We start from the raw sequence: 18,870 nt of genomic DNA, 5'->3' as shown, positions 1-18,870 counted from the left end.
GTTCTCTAGCTTTTTTATCCTGTGGACCATCTCCGTTCCCAATGCCCTCTTCTCCATGATTCTCAAAATGTTTAATTCGGTGGATCACGAGGAAATACGTGGAGACCCACAGACTGACACATTTCTATCTGGGACAGGGAATGGCAGAAATTTCACAGGAAAGCCTGATCTTGTGAAGTTTCCATCAAAAGGTAGACCCAGAGAGTGTGAAGACCCAAACTTGGATTGTAAACTTTCTGAGTGTGGGACATGAGCTTGAGCCACACATGGCTGTGGAGGATTTAGATCTGTGTTTTGGTTCAAACAGCCATAGAGATTACGGGCTAGCTGCCAAATCCGAATCTGGATCTGAACTTCAGAGTTCAGAGGCTACAGAGTCTTGGTTCAGGCCAATCCCTGTTAAAATAAAAACCTTCTGTGAAACGGCCACAGAGAGATTATAGAGCAGCAAGCCTCAGAAACGACCACATTAACACTGAGTCTCCAAAGTCACATGCACTCATGGAAGCAGAGCTCATACATGTGTGTGTTTGTCGGTCTATGCGCTTCTATATGATTTTTGGCAGCATAGTTTAAAGTGATGATTAAATCTTTAGTGTCTCCCCTTCCAGGGGACCGCCAAAGTCTTTACTGATCCTGGACGGATGAACAGCTGGCTAGAGCAGCCTTCAGCATCTTTCACTCAGCACTGCCTTAGAGCCTTCCACTGACTCATCCCAGTTTTCAAAAGCCAACCCTGCAAACCCTGCACCAGCCTGGTGGGAAGCTCCCGCCCCTCCTTCCTTCAGATTTCAGCTCCTCTGACTTATCCTGACAAAAACGAAGCTGCTAACCCACAACAGTTTCATTGGCACTCAGGTCAAGGGAGTTCTCAGCTCTGGCTCCTGTGTTTCTCCTTCTCTGCCCGATGAACTGTATGAGGTGCCCCTGTTACAGCAAATATATCTGAGCGAGAGGGTGAGCACACTGAAAGGTCAGTATAAAGTCAGTGCCTGCAGCTCAGATGAACAGCATGCCTGTCTTGGACAATTGCGAGAGAGATTTCTCTTCCCTGAGACTGCCAGTCATTGACCATGGCTGCCACAAAGTAGCAGCGATACATGTGGTTTGCCTGGTGCCAGCTGCCAAACCTGTGCTCTGCCACTAGTAAAGCAAAAAGAGATGTTGTTCCTGACTCAGGGCAGAAGTGCTGAGCACCCACCATGATAGCTGAAGCAGGAATTGGGCATGCCCAGCACCTCGGGGGGCGGGGGAGGGGAAAATCAGACTGGTAACTTTTTTAAATTCAAGATGGGCCTGAACCAAAACGCCAGATCCAAACACGTCTGAATGCTAAGGATCCAAACACTACAATACAGGCCTCACTTATTTCAGAGGAACACCCCCAGTTCAAGTGTGACTGGGCAGCATACGAAATTCCCTGTGTTTCTAATAAGGGGTTGCAGTGATGGCAGCTCACATGCCCTGACAAACACTCCTAGGACCGCTTCTCACTTCAGTTGGATGCGGCGGAGGGCAGGGTTAGCTCAGAGGGAGCCTTCCACCCATCTCCAACACTCTTTAATGCAAGCACCTCTATGGGCAGGGGACAGTGGCAGCTGTGGGTGTGACTACCAGTTAATTTTTGGAGGCTTAGTTCTGCAGCGGTTCCATGAACAAAACAACCGCGTGCTCTGAGCCACGTTACTTAGCAGCACCCCAGTACAGTTTATGAAAGTACATGTGGTTCAGAGTTCAGTGCACACACCGAGGGGCCTGAGAGATCCGGAGAGAAGGCAAAAACAACACAGCTCACTGCAAAACTCTGGGTTTGGGAGGGATCAGACAGGGTGGGGTTAGAGGGGATGGACAGTTACACCATGCCATGTAGCAGCACCAGGCAACTTCAAATATGACACATCGGAGACCCCAGTTCTACCCTCTGAAATGAGATCAGCCCTCACTGAAGCAGATGAGAGACTCCTATCAGAGGGCAAAATTTGGCCACTTCTTTGTCCCACAGAACAGATCAAATGGCTTTCTTGTTCACAAAGCATAGGCAGAATAAAACACCCTGTCCAGCTGACCCTGCCGCGTTTAGTGGCCCAGTGGTCCTCTGCAGCAACACCAATGGCCATGCCAAAAGCTAAACTGGGGCCAGGTTCAGTTTGCGTGCCGTTACCCAGAATGCACTTCCCAGCATTTGTGAGCAGGTGCTGCTGTCATCTGAACACAGAGTTCTTTTCCCCACATGCTGCGAGAGACAAATCAGAAGTGGAAAGCGTTTAGAAGGGTTTAGGGATTGGGAGTGGGGGGGATTTGTTCTTCGTTCTCTCCAAAGAAAGCAAAACAAAACAAACACTTATCACCAACTAATTTAACGCTATTCAAAAAGATCAAAGGCCACCAGAGGTAGGAGCCTGCCATCAGATCTCACCAACACCCCCTGACCTGGTTCTAAGGAGGCGCGTGGGGCAGTCAGACCTCTGATCGCTAGCTAATTTCAAAAGCTTTTCCCACAGCAGGCGTCCTCTGCCCTCCTCCTTGCAGCAGAAAGATATATATATATATATATATATATATATATATATATATATATAATATTTATATATTGTGTATGGTCAGGCAGTCCCAGCTCTACTAGTGTTTGAAATTCTTCTTAAGACAAAACAAAACAAAAAAACCAAACCAGCCAATCTCCTTGTACTTTCCCCACAGAAATAACAATCATTTTGGCAGCTTTGCTGTGGGAGAAAGTCTCGACCAGGAGGTTCTGCAAGGTTAGTGTTGTGAAGAAGCTTCTTTTCCTTTTTTCTCCTTTCATTCTGTCCCTTTACCCACCCACCCCCGTTGGCCCTCCCTGGTGAAGGAAAAGTCGGCTTACACTGTTGCCCCGAGCATGGCTTCTGTCTCCGTCAGAATCTCATTCTGGTTGGAATCCAGTCCAAAGAATTTGACCTTGAGTCCATCGACAGGGTGGACCACAGGGACCAGCATGATTCTAGGGAAAGTCCTGGTGGCTAGCTCAAACCGGCTCGTGCTGGCCAGCTCAATGGCTAGTGCCTTGAGGAAAAGCTTGGCCAGGTGCTTGCCGAGACAGGTCCGTATGCCCCCACCAAAGGGGAGGTAGTGGAACCTGCCGTCTTTGTCTTCGGTACGGTCTTGCCCGAAGCGGTCAGGGTCAAAGACATCCACATCCTTGAATACTGGGGCGGTGTCGTGCGTGTCCCGGATGCTGTACATGACGCTCCAGCCTTTGGGGATCTGAAAGCCCTACAGAGAGGGAGATGGGGGAGAGAAAAACAAGAATGTGTCAACGGTAACATAGCCACCCACAGAATGAGACCACGTGAGCTGAGCAAAGCCACTGCACGGGTGAGCGGAGACACTGCTGATACTGGGGACTCTGTTTGAGATCCCCGATCATCAATAGAATATACTGAAGGCTTAATGTGAAAACACCCTGCCTTGTGATTAGGGTAGGACTGTGGGGTTCTCTTTCTGACCTCCTGGGGAATCAATTATTTATTTGTATTGTGGTAGTGCATACAATCCCCAGTTACGGACCAAGACCCTGTTGTGCTCAGCGCTGTATAAATGCAGAACAAAGACACTTAAAAGGACTTCGGTCAGCGTGAAAGTCCTTCTGTCTGAAATATTTTTACCTACTATCATTACATGTGGCACCCAAGATATCCAGAATTTAACGACAGAACAACTTTATTTTTCCCAGTTTGTTTTCAGTCAGTGTGATCTAGTATGTAGGATGCTGGACTGGGAGTCAAGAAACCCAGGTTCTCGTCCCAGCACTGCAGTTCTCCTGCTGGGTGACCCTGGCAAATCATTTCTTTCTCTGTGCTTCTGTTTCCCCTCTCTTCCTTTATCAGACTTCTCTATTTAGACTGCAAGCTCTTTGGGGCAGGGACTGTCTCTCACTGCATGTCTGTACAACACCTGGTGTAAGGGGGCACTGACTTCAGCTGGGACCTGGAGGCACTATCGTAATACAAACAAATACTAATTTGTACATTAGTGAATGTGAATAGTCAGTTTTGATGAGTCCTTGGTGGAGTACAGCTAAACTCCAATCCAGCAGACACTTTGCCACCAGTGCAACCTTTTCTCGTGCGTGCAAGTGGTTGCAGGATTAGAATCTGTGCTTCCCTTGGTGCTTGTGTTGGTCTTTCCCAAGAAGAGAAGAGTGAATTTGCAAAAAAAGGAGAAAAAAAAAAAGTGTGCCTGTAAAAGCACAAGGAACTGTAGAGGGTAGCTGAGGTAAGGGTAGAACATAGAACTACTTCTAACTCCTTTTTGAAAACTAGCTAGCTTTAAATCACTGCTTTCCCTTTAATCATTGTCCCTCTTTTATTAAATCTGGAGTAACTCCATAAGCTTTAGATTTAACCAGTGAAACAGACATCACCGTCTAGCCCACCATATGGCAAAGGGGAAAAATTTTCTCCCATTTCTGCGGTATTCCTCACATTATTCAGAGCTCCCCAAACAAGTGCCCAGATAAGTTGTATAGTAGCCACCTATTCATACACACACCTATTCATACACACACGTATTGTCACACACCCATAATGTGTAAGTGAGTGCGTGGTTGTGCAGAGAATGCACTGATGAGAAAGAAGGGTGATTTATCATCCCCTGCTTACTTGAAAAGGTTTCAGCCTCAAATCATGCCATTAGCAGGGTTTACTATGACTGACAGGTCTTGAGATTCACTTTTGCTAGCACAAAATTCCATCCATTATGATAGTAATATCCCTATCATCCAAAAATCTGTAACTTCCCTTTGCCCCTTTCCGCCGTCACACCGCAATCTCTGGCTTCAGAGATCGCCACATGTTTCTCGCCAAAGTTTCATCAAACTATTCTCCCCTTTGGTTGCCTGAAAGTTCTGGTGCCAAATGATGGGCTAGATTCTGATCTCAGTTCCACTAGTGTAAATCCAGAGTAATTGCACTGATCTGCCAGCAATATGACTTTAAATTGTCCTCTCTGCGGGCCAGATCCTGACTAAATTGCTAAGTGGCTTGCGAGTCACACAAGAGTTGGGCTGTTGTGTGCAACCCCTGTAATATCATGGTGCACAAGTCAGCGCAGGAACGTGCGTCAACGTGTAGACAAACACAAATGTCCTGTGTGCGATTGGGCAAATGCTTTTGCAATAAATGAGGTCACCTGATCTCCTCCTAAAAAGGAGATTTCATATATTGCAAAAACTTTCCTCTTTGAGAAAGCCTTTTACCATAGGTCAGATTCACAGGACAAATATCTCTTCTACTCCAAACCCCTACCCTCTCACCAAAAAACTACTCCAAGCAAAGCTTTGACTCTGAAAAGGGAGAAGAGGCAGAGACTCCATAAAGTCCACTGCAGACTTCACTATTGATTTTATGTGGAAGACGCTCAGATGCGACAGTGATAGGTCGCAGTATAAAACCCCAAGACAGATATATTGTGTCTCTAGATCTCCAGTGTTTCTATGACCTCCACTGCTGGGAATGCATTACTATACTACCATGTTTGCTGGATAGTTCAGGTTATGGGAGAACTTTCTATAAAAACTCTTCCACCCAATTTTCACTTCCTTATAACTTTCTGAAAAACTCTCCTTGGGGGGCTGGAATTGTCCATGTTTGATCTCAACCCACAACTGACTTTTTTTTAAGCTTCCCCAATGGGCAGATTATTCTACAATTGACTACTACAAGGCATCTTTCCTTGACACATCCAGTACAGGCAGACTTCTACATGCAAGATTCCCCAGTGACTCTGATGGAAACTATACCAAGGGCGGCTCACGTGCCTTGCAGAACATGCTGGGACAGCCTCTCATTTAGATTGGATGTGACAAAGGGAAGAACTAGCTTGGAAGGAGATTTATGCGATCAGACCTGTGGTCTTTCTGGTCAAGTAGAGTAGTTTCTAGGTTCCTTTGTTTGGAAGTTTGAGCAAAATCTGTTCAACCATTTTTGAGTTATGTAGGAAGTGTTTAAAAAAGAAAAAGATATTTTCCATACTCTGCCTCAACATTCAGACTTGTTCACAGATAAGCACACAAATTGTCAGGTGGATAGTTCTACATCCCTACAGGCCTGGTTGCAAAATAAATACAACATCAAATATATATCTATCAGTTTCCAGCTTTCAGAAGTTTTGCACCAGCCTGTATGTGGTAGAACCTTTCACTTGCATTCAAGTTTGTTAGACAGATTATACTTCCTACATATATATAATATATTGCCATTGATTGTAGCACATTGTACATCTTGTAATGTTCCATTGATCAATGGACTGTTCAGGTGTTCTTGCAGAGTAAGGGCATTCTACCTGGATGACTCAGCATCCTCTGTGGGTTAATGTTCGGGATCCACTAGACTGCAACCACACCAGTGCAAGAGTTAGATCTGGTCTGATTTCATGAGCTAAGCAGGTCTGAGTGAGAACAGTCATTGGATAAGACACCTCTGAGGGGAAAAAAGCCAGGGTGATACAAGCACGTAGTACTGGTGAGTCAGCAGAAAGTGGCCCTCTAATAACAAGAATTTCTGCTATAACCTGGGGGTTCATCAGTTGGAAATGTCAGAGCAGGAGAAAGATCTGGGTGTATTAGTCAATCACAGGATGACTATGAACCACCAATGTGATGCACCTGTAAACAAAAAAACCCATAGATGTGATCCCAGGATGCATCAGGCAAGGTATTTATGCCACTGAACAAGGCACTGGTAAGACACCATCTGAAATATGGTACACAGTTCTGGTCACCCATCTTCAAGAAAGAGGAATTTGAACTGGAACAGGTGCAGAGAAGGGCTACTAGGATGATCAGGGGACCGGAGAGCCTGTCTTCCAAGAGGAGACTAAAAGAGCTGGGCTTATTTAGGCTGAGAGGAGATCTGATTGCTCTCTCTCTCAGGACATCAGCAGGTGAACACCAGGGAGAGTGACGAGCTATTCAAAATAAAGGACAAGGGCACAAGAGCAAATGAGCATAAACGGGCCAGGAGGAAACTGAGGCTGGAAATGTGAAGAAGGTTTCTAATCATCAGATGAGGGAGATTCTGGAACAGCCTCGGAAAACAACCAAACTGGTTTTAAGAGGGAGCTTGAGAGGTTTATGAACGGGATGATATGACTGTGATGGCAGGGACTGGACTCAGTGATCCAGGAGGTCCCTTCCAGTCCTATGTTCTTTCTGAGTCTGTATTCAGCCAATGCCCCTGTGTAGTGCTATGCCATTGGAGGGATGGTCTTGCATTTCTGCTGAAATGTAAACCCAGGTCCTAGTGCTTATGATCACATCAAGATCTGGCCAAGCTCCAGTGTCAGAAGGACACTCGGGAGAAATACCTTATTCCCTAACTCGCTTTCCCCCATGGTTTAAAATGGATCTGGCACATCTTGCCTCCTGTCCTACAATTGTGTAACATTGGCCTGCACGGTTGTAAAACCTGCCAGGTTCCACCCCAGAGGTGGCTATATTCCAGAGGGAGGTGCAGAGATTCCTGCCTACGTCTCTATAAAATACTCCAAAGTCCCTTTTCGGGGGAGAATGTGTGTGAGACATGACAGGGCTCCTGGACTGTTGTACTCACATCCAGCTCGAAGGTCTGCAGCACTGTCCTGTACCCGCCGGAGATGGGGGTGAAGAGACGTAGCACCTCCTTGATCACGCAGTCCAGGTAATGGAGACTGCTGATGGTGTCCAGCTGGAGGGAGCCCTCGCAGATGCACCCGTTGTGCAGGATGCCCTTGCTGCGGAGCTCTTCGCGAAGCTTCTCCAGGACCCCAGGGTGCTTCAGGAGCTGCATGATCAGAGAGGTGCTGGCGCTGGCCGTGGTAGCGTAGGCAGCAAAGATCAGCTCCAAGGTGCCATCCTGAAGGCCAAAAGGAACCCTGGGTTATACACTGGGAGGGTCACAGCCTCAGGCACCCGGCCCCATGCAGCACACTGCTGCACTACGTGCTTCATATGGGGCACAGGCTAAAATGGGTTCATGCCCCAGCCGTCCACTAGCAGAAGCTAGAACCTGGCACTAGGCCACAGCTGGAAGGAGTTCGGTTTAGCCTCAGCCTGGTACCCAAAGAGATTTTATTTGCAACATACAATTTGGCACAACAGGAAAGCTTTCCTCAGGGCTGCAGCACGTCAGCGGGGTAACCCATGGGAGGTGCCACAGAGCAGAACCACAGGGTGCTGGCAGCACCGTCAGGAGAACTGGTTGGTAGAAGCTCCTGCAGTACTTAGCTTGTACGCCCTTTAGGGCAGGGATCTTCTCTCCAGGGCGTGCGTACAGAGCCTAGCACGGCGGGGCCCAGATCCCTGACGGGGACTTCTAGGTGCTACAGGGGTACCAATAAGCTGCGACAAAACCAGCTCTCGCTGTGCCTGGCTCAGTCTCCCGCTTCCATGAACGTTACAATTCATCTTCCCCAGAGGAAGGCCACACAATTGGAAAAAAAACCCCACCATCATCGAGACGAGAGGTGTCTGAGGGCCACTGGGAGCTTGTGCAGAGCTAGGGTCACAGAGCCTGGATCCCCAGCCCAAGCCTTTAGCGTGGCAGCCAAGCTGAGAGGATGAGGCAGCCAGCAGCAGCCTGGGCGGATCATTTCTTCCTTCCTCGTCACATGACGTAATGGGCTTGGCCGCATTTCCAATCCCCTGGTCGAGCATCGTCCCCGCTCCTCCTGCAAGCTGCCACCCAGGCTCGCGAATGGGCCTTTCCCCCCGCCTGCCAAGACAGGACGACTCGGGAACAGCACGTTCACCAGTCGCTCGGTCCAAGGCTCCTGCTCAAGTCACTTAAGCTTTCAAGGATTCTTTCCAAGCCGCTGACTAAGCCAGAGGGAGACATTCCCTCTCTGCTTTGGAAGGGGACTTGGGCCCAGCCCTGCCTTCACCCCGATGGAACTGTGCAAAGTCCAGTTTGGAAAAGAAAATTTACACCCATCTACACCATGAATAAGCCCTACACCCAGTGATGAGCTGCCAAAATCTTAATAACTGGTTCCCTCCTCACCCAACGAGGGGGTCGTTGCCCATCCCTGCCCCCCGGGACTCCTGCCCCATCCAACTCCCCGCGTTCCTTGACTCCCCCCCCAGGACCCCTGCCCCATCCAACCCCCCTCCCCTGTCCCCTGACTGCCCCCAGAACCGGGCAGGAGGATCTAGTGGGCCACCCCACCCCTAAGAGCTGGAGGGACCTGCGGGGGGGCGAGGTGGGGAGTCCCGGCAGTGCTTACCTGGGGCAGCTCCCAGGAAGCATCCAGCAGATCCCTCTGGCTCCTGGGGGCGGGGGAGTGTAGCTGGGGGGGAGCAGCTGCTCCCCCACTGATCACATCAAAAGTGGCACCTTAGGCACCGACTACCTGGGTGCTCTGGGGCTGGAGCCCCCACGGGGAAAATTGGTGGGTGCAGAGCACCCACCGGCAGCTCCCAACCCCGCGCCCGGCCCCAGCTCACCTCACCTCCGCTCCGCCTCCTCCCAGAACGCGCCGCCCCGTGCTGCTTCTCCACCCCCCCCCCAGCTTCCCATGAATCAGCTGTTCGCGCGGGAACCCGGGAAGGGCTGAGAAGCAGGCAGCAGCTTCACACTCAGGCTGAGGGTGGCGGAGGTGAGCTGGGGCGGGGAGCAGTTCCCTGCGTGCCCCCCCCGGGTTACCTGCTGCAGCGCAGGCAGCCCTCCTCGCGCCCCCCTGCCCCAGCTCACCTCCGCTCTGCCTCCCTGGGCCTGAGTGTGAAGCCACCGCCTGCTTCTCAGCCCCCCGGCTTCCCGCGCGAACAGCTGATTTGTGGGAAGCCTGGGGGGGGGGCGGAGAAGCAGAGCGGGGCGGCGCGTTCAGGGGAGGAGGTGGAGGCAGAGCGGAGGTGAGCTGGGACCGGGGGTGGGGCGGGGAGCTGCCGGTGGGTGCTCTGCACCCACCAAATTTTCCCCTTGGGTGCTCCAGGGCTGGAGCACCCGTGGAGTCGGCACCTAAGATGCCACTTTTGGCCAGCTAAATGTGGTCTTTGTCCTTGAAACAACCGGTTCTAAAAGGGCTTCTAAATTTAACAACCGGCTCCAGTTCACCACTGGCTATACCATTTCTGACCTGCGCAGTGCCACCCCCTGGAAAGCAGCCTGGGTTTCCATAGGCTCAGTCAGTCCTAGGCCTGTCTCCTGAGACCGCTGACAAAGGCCTGGGATGGGTTTGCACTGGTGCCCATGGTATCAAAGCCTCTGCCCCCTTGCGAAGCATTCCAGTCTGTGCGCAGCCTTTCCGTGCCAGACGGTGGGCTGATGGCTCTGGAAGTTTTCAAACAACAGCCACCCTAAAACACTCCTATCCAGCACTGTCTTACTTAGGGTTCTTCTTTCTCATGTGGTCTTTGCCCCCCCCCCCCCACCTCCCACAGATTTAGCATGCACTCAGGGAAAAGGACAAACTTCATTCCAAAGGGAGAAGAAAGCACCCCGCATGATGAGCTGCATGGACAGAAATATCCCCATTCAGTTTGTTTACATGTCACGGGAAGCAGAAAAGACCCCCAAGATTCCCCAGTGGCCTTTCTTTCCTCTCCCTCTCCACATGGCTGCCCTGCAATTTATAGCTACTCACTGATTTTGAGCCAATGTTCAGTCCAACAGAAATAAATAGTCAAGCTGCAGGGCATTCCTGCAGGTTAACAATGGGCTAGAAGGAGCTGATGGACCCTGGGCAGTCATTAACTGAGTGTAGGGGGAGGCTACTGGTCCAAGCACAGGTCTAGGCACCAAGGATGCCCAAGTTCTAATCCTGGGCCAGACAGACTCTCTGACAGACACTCAGTGCCTCAGTTTCCCCACCTGTACAACTGAGGATAATAATCCTGACCAGCCTCACAGTGGCACCATGAGGCTTAGTTAATGTCCGTTAAATGCTTGAGAGAGTGCTGCTCTGTAATAATAATAATCCCCAGAAATGCTCTTCCCCAAAGCCTGGACAGGATCTGCACATAAATGTGGCTCTTAGGAAAAAGAATGGTCTGCTGGCACTGGGTTTGATCCACACAGAGTCCAGGTGGGTGCTGTGCAAATGCTTGCACGTGGCTTTGCTAATACACCCCTGCTATTCCAATCCTGGAGTTCTCCCCCCAGCTCTGCCAAGGCCTCTCAATCCGGCCCTTCATCACCCTCCATTAATCCAGCCCTGAGCCTCCACACAGCTCTGCTGCTTCCTTTCCTTCCATGCCAGTCTGCCCCGGGTGATCCCAGCTGGTGCTGTTCTTGAGCAGAAGCTACCTGCCAATCACATGGAGTGGGTGGGATGGACACAGCTGTGGGGGATTGGGGAGGAAACCGACCCTAACCAATGGCGACTTAAGGGAGGAATTAACCCAAGGCTGACCTTCCCCAGGGAAGACCCTGCTCTTACCTTCAGCTCCTGCATGGTCAGCTCTTTGCCATGCTCCTTGCCGCTTTCTATCAGGATGTCCAGGGCATCAGAATAGTCCTTGCCCTGCGTGTTCTGCAGTTTCTCCCGAATGGCTTTCTCCAGCCCCTTCTGCAAAGTCTCCCGAGCTCGGATCCCCTGCAAAACAGCAAGCCATCGGTCCATGAAATAGCCACTCAGCAGGAGTTGAAATCCTTGAAAAATCAGTCCTGGGCAAAAGTCCTTTTGACATGAGTGGAATAACTCCAGGTTTATCCCAGTGCAGACGAAGGACCCAAATATGCAAGATTCCACAAAAGTCTATTGGCACCACTGTATGAATGTCGTGTTTTAAAGTGAGAGCCACAACGATTATCTGCAATTTATACCCCCTCCCTCCCCCCACTCCACTCCATGTCCCACAAATCTTTAGAAAACTTTACCTCCAAGGAATTTATCCAATTCCTCTGAAGGAGTTCTCTTCCCAAGAACTCAATCAAATTCCCAAACTAGCTCTCTCACTAAAAGAATCTCAGTTTTGCAATGCCACTGTGTTCTTATCTAGTGTTTTTCTGCAGAGAACCTGAAAAGTGCTTTAAAAGGCAGGTTGACGTCTATATCCCCAACTTTAGGGCAGGTCGGAAAATTATAAATATTGCAACGAATTTCAAGAGAAATGAAGAATTTTCATTTCTTTCTAAATTTTCTGGGCTTTCATTTTTGAAAACCGATTTTTCCCCGCTCAGTGTTTCATTCAAAGACTGGAAAGAAGCTAGAAATTAGGAAAAGGCCATTTTTCAGTTGATGGATCCATTCTATCCCTTTTCTACAGGGGAAAAGGCGGGGCAGAGAGAGGTCAAAGGACATGCACTCGGACAATAATGGCAAAGTCACACATCAAAATAATCAGAAAAGCCAGCACCTTATCCTCCTTTATATTGAGCTGTACAGCACCTAGCGAAATGGAACCTTGATTGGCAGTCCTAGGCGCTAGCATAATAGAGAGACTAACAAAAAAAGCCAAGCACAGGAGCTCAGGCCCCTGTCCACTGGACCTCACTGCCTTCTCCTTCAAGGCCAGAAATTTCTGGTTCCTTCCCACCTCCATCATCTAAGTGTGGCCCTCATCACTGCAGTATCTGAGCACCTCCCAATCATTAATAAGTGTTATTCTTGACACCCCTGTGTGACAGGGGACTATTATCCCCCATTTACAGGTGGGGAACTGAGGCAGAGTGACTTGCCCAAGGTCACATAGGAAGCTTGAGGCAGAGACAGGAGTTCAACCCAGGTCTCCTGAATACCAGTTCAGTGCCAGATCCATTAGACCATCCTTCCAAGCTAGGCTCAGTGTCACTAGCTCAAAATCATGACCATACATGGTGCTAGAGGAGCCCCTTACCCGCCGGTAGCCACTGAAGGGCAGATCCACGGGCAGCGAGAAGACGTTCTCCACAAACTGCTGGTAGACCTCGAAGAGTCGGGTGAGCTCCTCATCAGAGATACAGAAACCCAGCAGGACACGGATGGCCATGCGGAAGGTGAGCTTCTGCGCCTCGTAATAGACAGTGATGGATTCTGGGCTGCTGCTCCACATCCGGAGCGTATCCTGGATCACCAACTGGATCTTCGGGAGGTAGCTCGCCAGGGCTTCATGGCTGAAGATTTTGGAGAATACCTGCAATACAAACCATACATAGATAGAGATGAACCCAAGGTCTTCCAGCCTTCCCTAATAGCCAAGTATTGCTTGTGTTAAATGGCGTCTAAGGACACCAGTGGAGCGCAAGGATCCCATTGTGCTAGGTGCTGTGCAGACAAGCAGTAATATAAGATCCTGGCCGGAGAATGCTCACAATCTAAATAAGCAAGATGGCAACGCGTGGGAAGGAAAATGACTTCCCCAAAGTCACCGAGTAGGTCAGTGGCAGAGCCAGGAAGACAACCCAGTCCAGTGTCCAATTCCAGAGCTCGTGAAAGACCCTCTAACAATAAACCAGTGCATGGGCAACCCTACAACCACCAACTAGTATGCCGAGCCCCAGCACTCATGAGTGACCCTACAATAACAAAACAGTGAGAGAGAGAGAAGAAAGTCTATGTCAACAGACAGTATTTTTCTAAACGCTGCAATTGAGTCAGCTCTGGAGTGGACAGACCCAGCTCCCCCTTCTGCTACAGGGCCTGTATGTTACGCGAGGACCCCAGCAATGCAAGGAATGTTCTCTGCTCTCTCCCCGCATCCCTTCCCCTCTGCTATAATCCCAGTTGGCTAACTCCACAGCACATGCTTTCATTCTGACCCCCCCACCCCATATCCCAGAGAGCATGGGTGGAAAAACGCTGTTTGTTTACTTTTATTAACTCTCACCCACACTGCCACGCTCTGGGCCTCCAGGAACCAAGAAAACAAAATCAAATCAAGCCCCTGTAGAGGGAAGCACACGCCAAGGTAAAGGTCAGACGTGACGGCGCAACCTCCTCCAGCTCATGCCGAGGAGATGAGAGGGCTTGCCGGGAGGGAGGGGCGGGTCCCCATTTTATCAAATTAAAAAAAGAAAAACCCCAGGCGAAGCCCCTCCAAGAACGTAACCTTTAAAGCTGTAAATGTGAGAATTTCCCCCGCAGTCAGCACTGGAAGGGAAAGGTAACATTTTCCTGGCCGTGACCCTGCATTGCTAATGCTCGGCGTCGCTTGCTGAAGTTTGTTTGGTGAAATAACACCCCTGGCCCTTTAAAGCCTGGCCCTGGAGACTCAACAATCGCTGGTTCATAAAGTGCTCCAGTCCCTACACGTACTGACCTTCACGTGGTGCGCTGGATGACAGGAGGGGCTTTTCCCTAACTCGGAACGGGAGGAGCAAAGAAAGACATGAAAGAAGGGTAAGCAGGCTTTGTGGCTGTTAATAAAAAATATTATCCAGCCAAGAGCCGGTGGGGGAGGAGGAAAAGAATAAGGGGGAGTGGGAGAAAGAGAGACGGGGGATGAGAAAGAGCCAAAAAGGACAAGAAAAATGGATTGATCTTGTCCTGCTTTCTGGAGCACGGAGCCTGCTTGGCCCATGGCGCTTTGGCTTAGTCTATTTTTAAGCCCTGGAAAGAGACATGTGTGGGTGGGTAAGACACATTTCTAAAAACCATAGCTAGTAAACCTGACAACACAGCAGCACTGCCAAGCCCAGCCACCGAGTCACCCCACTCCGAGATCCCCGAATGCCCAGGCTGCACCAAACAAAGATGAGGCCTCCCCCCTGTTCATGCTCCAAGAGCCACCTGGGCCAGGGCAAGCAGGGAGGGGAAAGAAAGAAACAAGCGTAGGCCAGTTCCAGTAGCTGGGAAAGAGACATTTCCCTGGTGGTCGTGACCGGGACATCAGGCTTTGATACGGCGCCAGGTGCAGAAATGTTGGCGGCTCTTAGTGATTGTTGGCACCCAGAGCCCAGGCGCTACTGCACAGTGGAAACCTCTGCCACCATCACACAGAAGGGGAAAGAGGGGTGTATTTCTGCCTGCCCTGCCTGGCAGTGCAGGCAAATTGCTAGAGCTGCCTAAGGAACCCCCAGGCAGAAGAACCAGTGACAGGGGCAGCCTGGCAGAAACCAAAGGCTCAACCCCCCCGGCTCCTTCTCTTGAAAGAAGCTCAAGTGATCTTGGATCTTCATGATGTTGTGTTGAAGGAGAGTAGATTTGGTAAAGCAAGATATGGCCCAGCAGCACCGGCCTGGGCATCAGGAACTCCTGAACCCAAATCTCCAGCTGTTGCATACAAGCAACTCCCCTAGAATCAGCCCCTGGGAGTTCTGGTTCTGACACTGATGCTTTACGAGAGCTTGGACAAAACATTTAACCTTCCCCATGCCTCAGTTTCCCCCATCTGAAACACGGTACTGATACGACATTGAATGAGCTGGGGTTCAGGCTCCAGATTGGGACTCCGGAGACCAGGTTCAAGTCCCTGCTCCACCACAGACTTCTTGTGTGACCTTGGGCAAGTCACATAAAATCTCTGTGCCTCAGTTCCCCATCTGTAAAATTGAGATAATGACACGTCCTTCCTTCCACCTTTTTCTCCTGTTCTGCCTATTTAGATTTTAACTTCTTCAAAGCCGGGACTGTCTCTTACCCTGTCTCTGTGCAGCACCCAGCACAATGGAACCCTGATCTCAGCTGGGGCCTCTAGTTGCTACTGGTGTGCAAGCAATAAAAAACAACAGTGTGTGTGTTACTGCACACCACTGCCCTTTTCTGGGTGAAATCAGGACTGTTGAGCTGTGTGCCATAGTCCCCTAACTGTGCCTGTGGATGCATGATTCTCCTGCAGGGAGCACAGCAGGGAGCATGTGCTTTGGAGCAGGAGCAGCCAGTTCTACCCCTGGAGCCATCGTGAAGTAGCAAGTGATCGTGGTTGTGCAGCACGGTGGGAGGGTTAATGTCTCTTTGAAGGAGAAGAGTGCCATACAGAGTCCTCAGCACTGTTGCAGAAGACATTTATTTGTATAGCTTCCTCCATCCTACAGCAGCCAAAAGTACTTTTCAAACCCTAGCCCCTCCAGGGATCCCTTCTACTTCACCACCACCGGCAGGTTGGCTAGCAACCCAGAGCGACATGGCTGGGAGTCCTTCCCATGTTCCATTGGTCCATGGCCTGTGTAACATAAGAGAGGGCGCAGCACAAAAACAAACTGCCCCACCCCGCCAGACTCACTGGTACCTTCGTTAGCCACCCTGGCAACCAGACCAATGGATTATAGAGGCAACTCCCTGCACACTTACAGGGCAGGTTCGAGGCATATTGGTGGGGTGGTGGATGAGGGAAGCTACCCCGACCACTGTCCAGGCCATGTCTATTCTCTTGCACACCCAGGCGCTCCAATCAGCTATGGTCACGGCAACTCACTAAGCAGCCAATATGCTAGGTGATCTCCCTAGTGCCCCAGTGATGGATGTCTGTATAAGAAGCAAGCTAGGTAGGTATAAAAAGCAAGCAAGCCTGGTGCAGGGGAGGGCACCCCCAGACCCAAAAGCACACTGGGCAATAGGGGAGGTGTGTATGCAGGAACACAGGAACAGCCGGACTGGCTCAGCCCCGAGGTCCATCTAACCCAGTACCCCTTCTCTGACAGCGGCCAGCGCCAGCTGCTTCAGAGGAAGGTAACCAGGCAAGAGGCAGCTGTGGGATCCTCTGCCCCCAGAGCATAGCCCCAAGCACCTGGAGAAGGGGGGTGGATGTTGTCATTGAGCCCCGAGAGCTGCGCAAATTCCTGGGGCTCTAAAAGCGATTTGTGCTAGGAAATGCAAAAATAAATAAATTAAATTAAATACACCCTGCCCCCAAGCAAACACCCTGCCTCCCATCACCTGCCAAAGAGCTAGGGAGGGTTAATCTAGGGATCCCTTCCCAACTCCGAGGAGAGGGTAGCTGGCTACTCTGACACTCAGAGAGTTGCTCCATTGTCAGAACTGGAAGCCCACTTCCTCTGCCTACCGCTCTCTTCTTACGTATGTCGCCTCTGTCTCCCAGCATCTAGAGCCAGGCAAGACCCACTGAGTCTCGTCTAGCCCATCTTGCTGTCAGCCAGGGTTTGTTCCCTGTTACACAAGATGGCCCCTACCCAGCACCTCCTAGCTCCCAGGAAGTTTGGCTGGCTGGCCCAGCCGCTCCCTAACTCAGGTATATCAGGATTCACTTGCACTGGGATTTGTCGTGGGCTCACCTCCAATGCGTTTAGATTCCATATTTACACCTATGCCTCAACCAGCTCCCGCTTAGACCTCTGTAACCACCCTGGCTCCTTAAAATACTTCATCTTCGTCCCCACTCAAGCCTCTTCTCTCAAAACTAAATAATCCCACTGGCCAGTGTGTTGTTCTGGACCATGGTCTGGCCTGGCCTGGCCCTCCTTCCCGCTCACCCAGAATGCTCCAACGCAATGGAGCAGCTTCCCAGTTGCAAGAGGCTTCCATCCCAACAGGTCTCTCCACAAACGCATTCCTGCTTCTAGGCTAAAATCCCTGCGCCCTCTAGCGAACATTTGCCAAATAGCTCTCGTCTTCTAGTCTAGGGAGTCCGGAGGGAGGGAAGGTTAAAGCACAGAAGGGAAAAGGATGCAAAGGAACCTCAGTGTTCACTTTTCTCAGATGAATTAACAGGAAAAACAGAAAGAACTTATTAAGGTGCAGAATGGTCTCCCAAGGAAAGGGGAGAAACTCCCTTTGCAGAGTCATTTAAAGCTAGACTAGACAGGCCCCCAAGGCCTGCTCTGTAGGGAACAGTCCTGCACTGTCAGGGGAAACCGGACTGGCTGACCTGATCTATAACATGCTACAGCTGATATGAGAGGCAGCTAATTCCAAATTCACCCAGGCCCTGCCCCATTCCCCACCTAGGGTGACCAGATAGCAAGTGTGAAATATCAGGATGGGGGGGAGGGGGTAATAGGCGCCTATATAAGACAAAGCCCTGAATATCAGGACTGTCCCTATAAAATCAGGACCTCTGGTCACACTATCCCCCGACCTGGAATCCACACCTTAGTCAGGAGGTACGTACTTCACTGGGTTTTAGACCCAGATTTATTCCCCTTGTGCCACACAGGCCTGCTGTGATCCTTGTGGCTTGTTAGTCAAGATAGCTGACAGCCAAGGCTCCCGCTGACTCTGGAATCAGAGAGGATAGAAAAATGCGTACTCCTCAAAGAAATTACTTAAGCCCCACACACGCATGCACCCTTTCGCCCACGGGTCAGAAAGAGAGGCCACCATCCTGAATGCAGATTAACCGACCCTGTCTGGAAACTTCCGAATACGCCTCTTCTTGCAACAAAAACAGGATATTTAAGGATTTACGGTTATCCTAAGGCAGAACATTCTTGCCCGGTGTCTCAGCTCCCTGGATCCACAGAGAGTTCCAGTTACGCGTGACAATGAGAGGTGCCTCTTCCCTGTCTGATGTGAACCCACCAGGCCTATTGCATTTCAGCTATTCCTTGAGGCACACCAAAGAGAAGAAGCAGCATCCCTTTATATGCCTTTGGCTTGTACACATAGTGTTTTCATGGACAGTTACCTTGTTTGAAAGAGGTTTGGTTTAAGGGGAGTTTAGTGCATGCACAGGTTCTTTTCAGCCCCTGAGAACAAAACCCTCCATTTATCCAATGACAGTACAGTTCTCACCACACTGCCCACTCCAATGTGCCTCAACCCTGGCCTCTTGGAATGGGTGAGGAGCTCAGTCTCCATGGCCCATTCAGTTCCTGACCTCAGCTATTGCTGACGCCGATGTCCAGCAGGAGCCAGATTGAGATCCATTTCACATCGGCCACTCAACAGCCATCTGGCAATCACAACAGACCTGTGTGGGACTCAAACCAGCAACAGAGTGGCAGTAGGCTTCCTGATTTCACTATCACTAGACCCAGAGCTGCTCTCCTCCTGCTGCTCAACCCGGAAGAGGAGGGACCAAAGACTGTTATTGAAAAGTCC

General features: G+C 50.4%; 1 protein-coding gene across 1 annotated transcript in view; it reads right to left on the bottom strand.

The window, feature by feature from the left end:
• Positions 1-305: 305 nt before the first annotated feature.
• LOC119855307 (cytochrome P450 26B1) overlaps positions 306-18,870 on the bottom strand; it is a 34,647-nt gene continuing 16,082 nt past the window's right edge. Inside the window, exons 3-7 of the mRNA XM_038401081.2 lie at positions 12,791-13,066; positions 11,392-11,547; positions 7,590-7,871; positions 2,864-3,252; positions 306-2,233 (exon numbers count right to left, since the gene is read on the bottom strand). Of these exons, the coding sequence (XP_038257009.2) occupies positions 2,158-2,233; positions 2,864-3,252; positions 7,590-7,871; positions 11,392-11,547; positions 12,791-13,066 (1,179 nt within the window). The 3' untranslated portion in view covers positions 306-2,157. The remainder of the gene's footprint in view (positions 2,234-2,863; positions 3,253-7,589; positions 7,872-11,391; positions 11,548-12,790; positions 13,067-18,870) is intronic.

Source organism: Dermochelys coriacea, chromosome 4 (assembly GCF_009764565.3).
Source record: "Dermochelys coriacea isolate rDerCor1 chromosome 4, rDerCor1.pri.v4, whole genome shotgun sequence".
NCBI classification, from domain to species: Eukaryota; Metazoa; Chordata; order Testudines; family Dermochelyidae; genus Dermochelys; species Dermochelys coriacea.
This window is presented reverse-complemented; position numbering and strand designations above follow the sequence as displayed.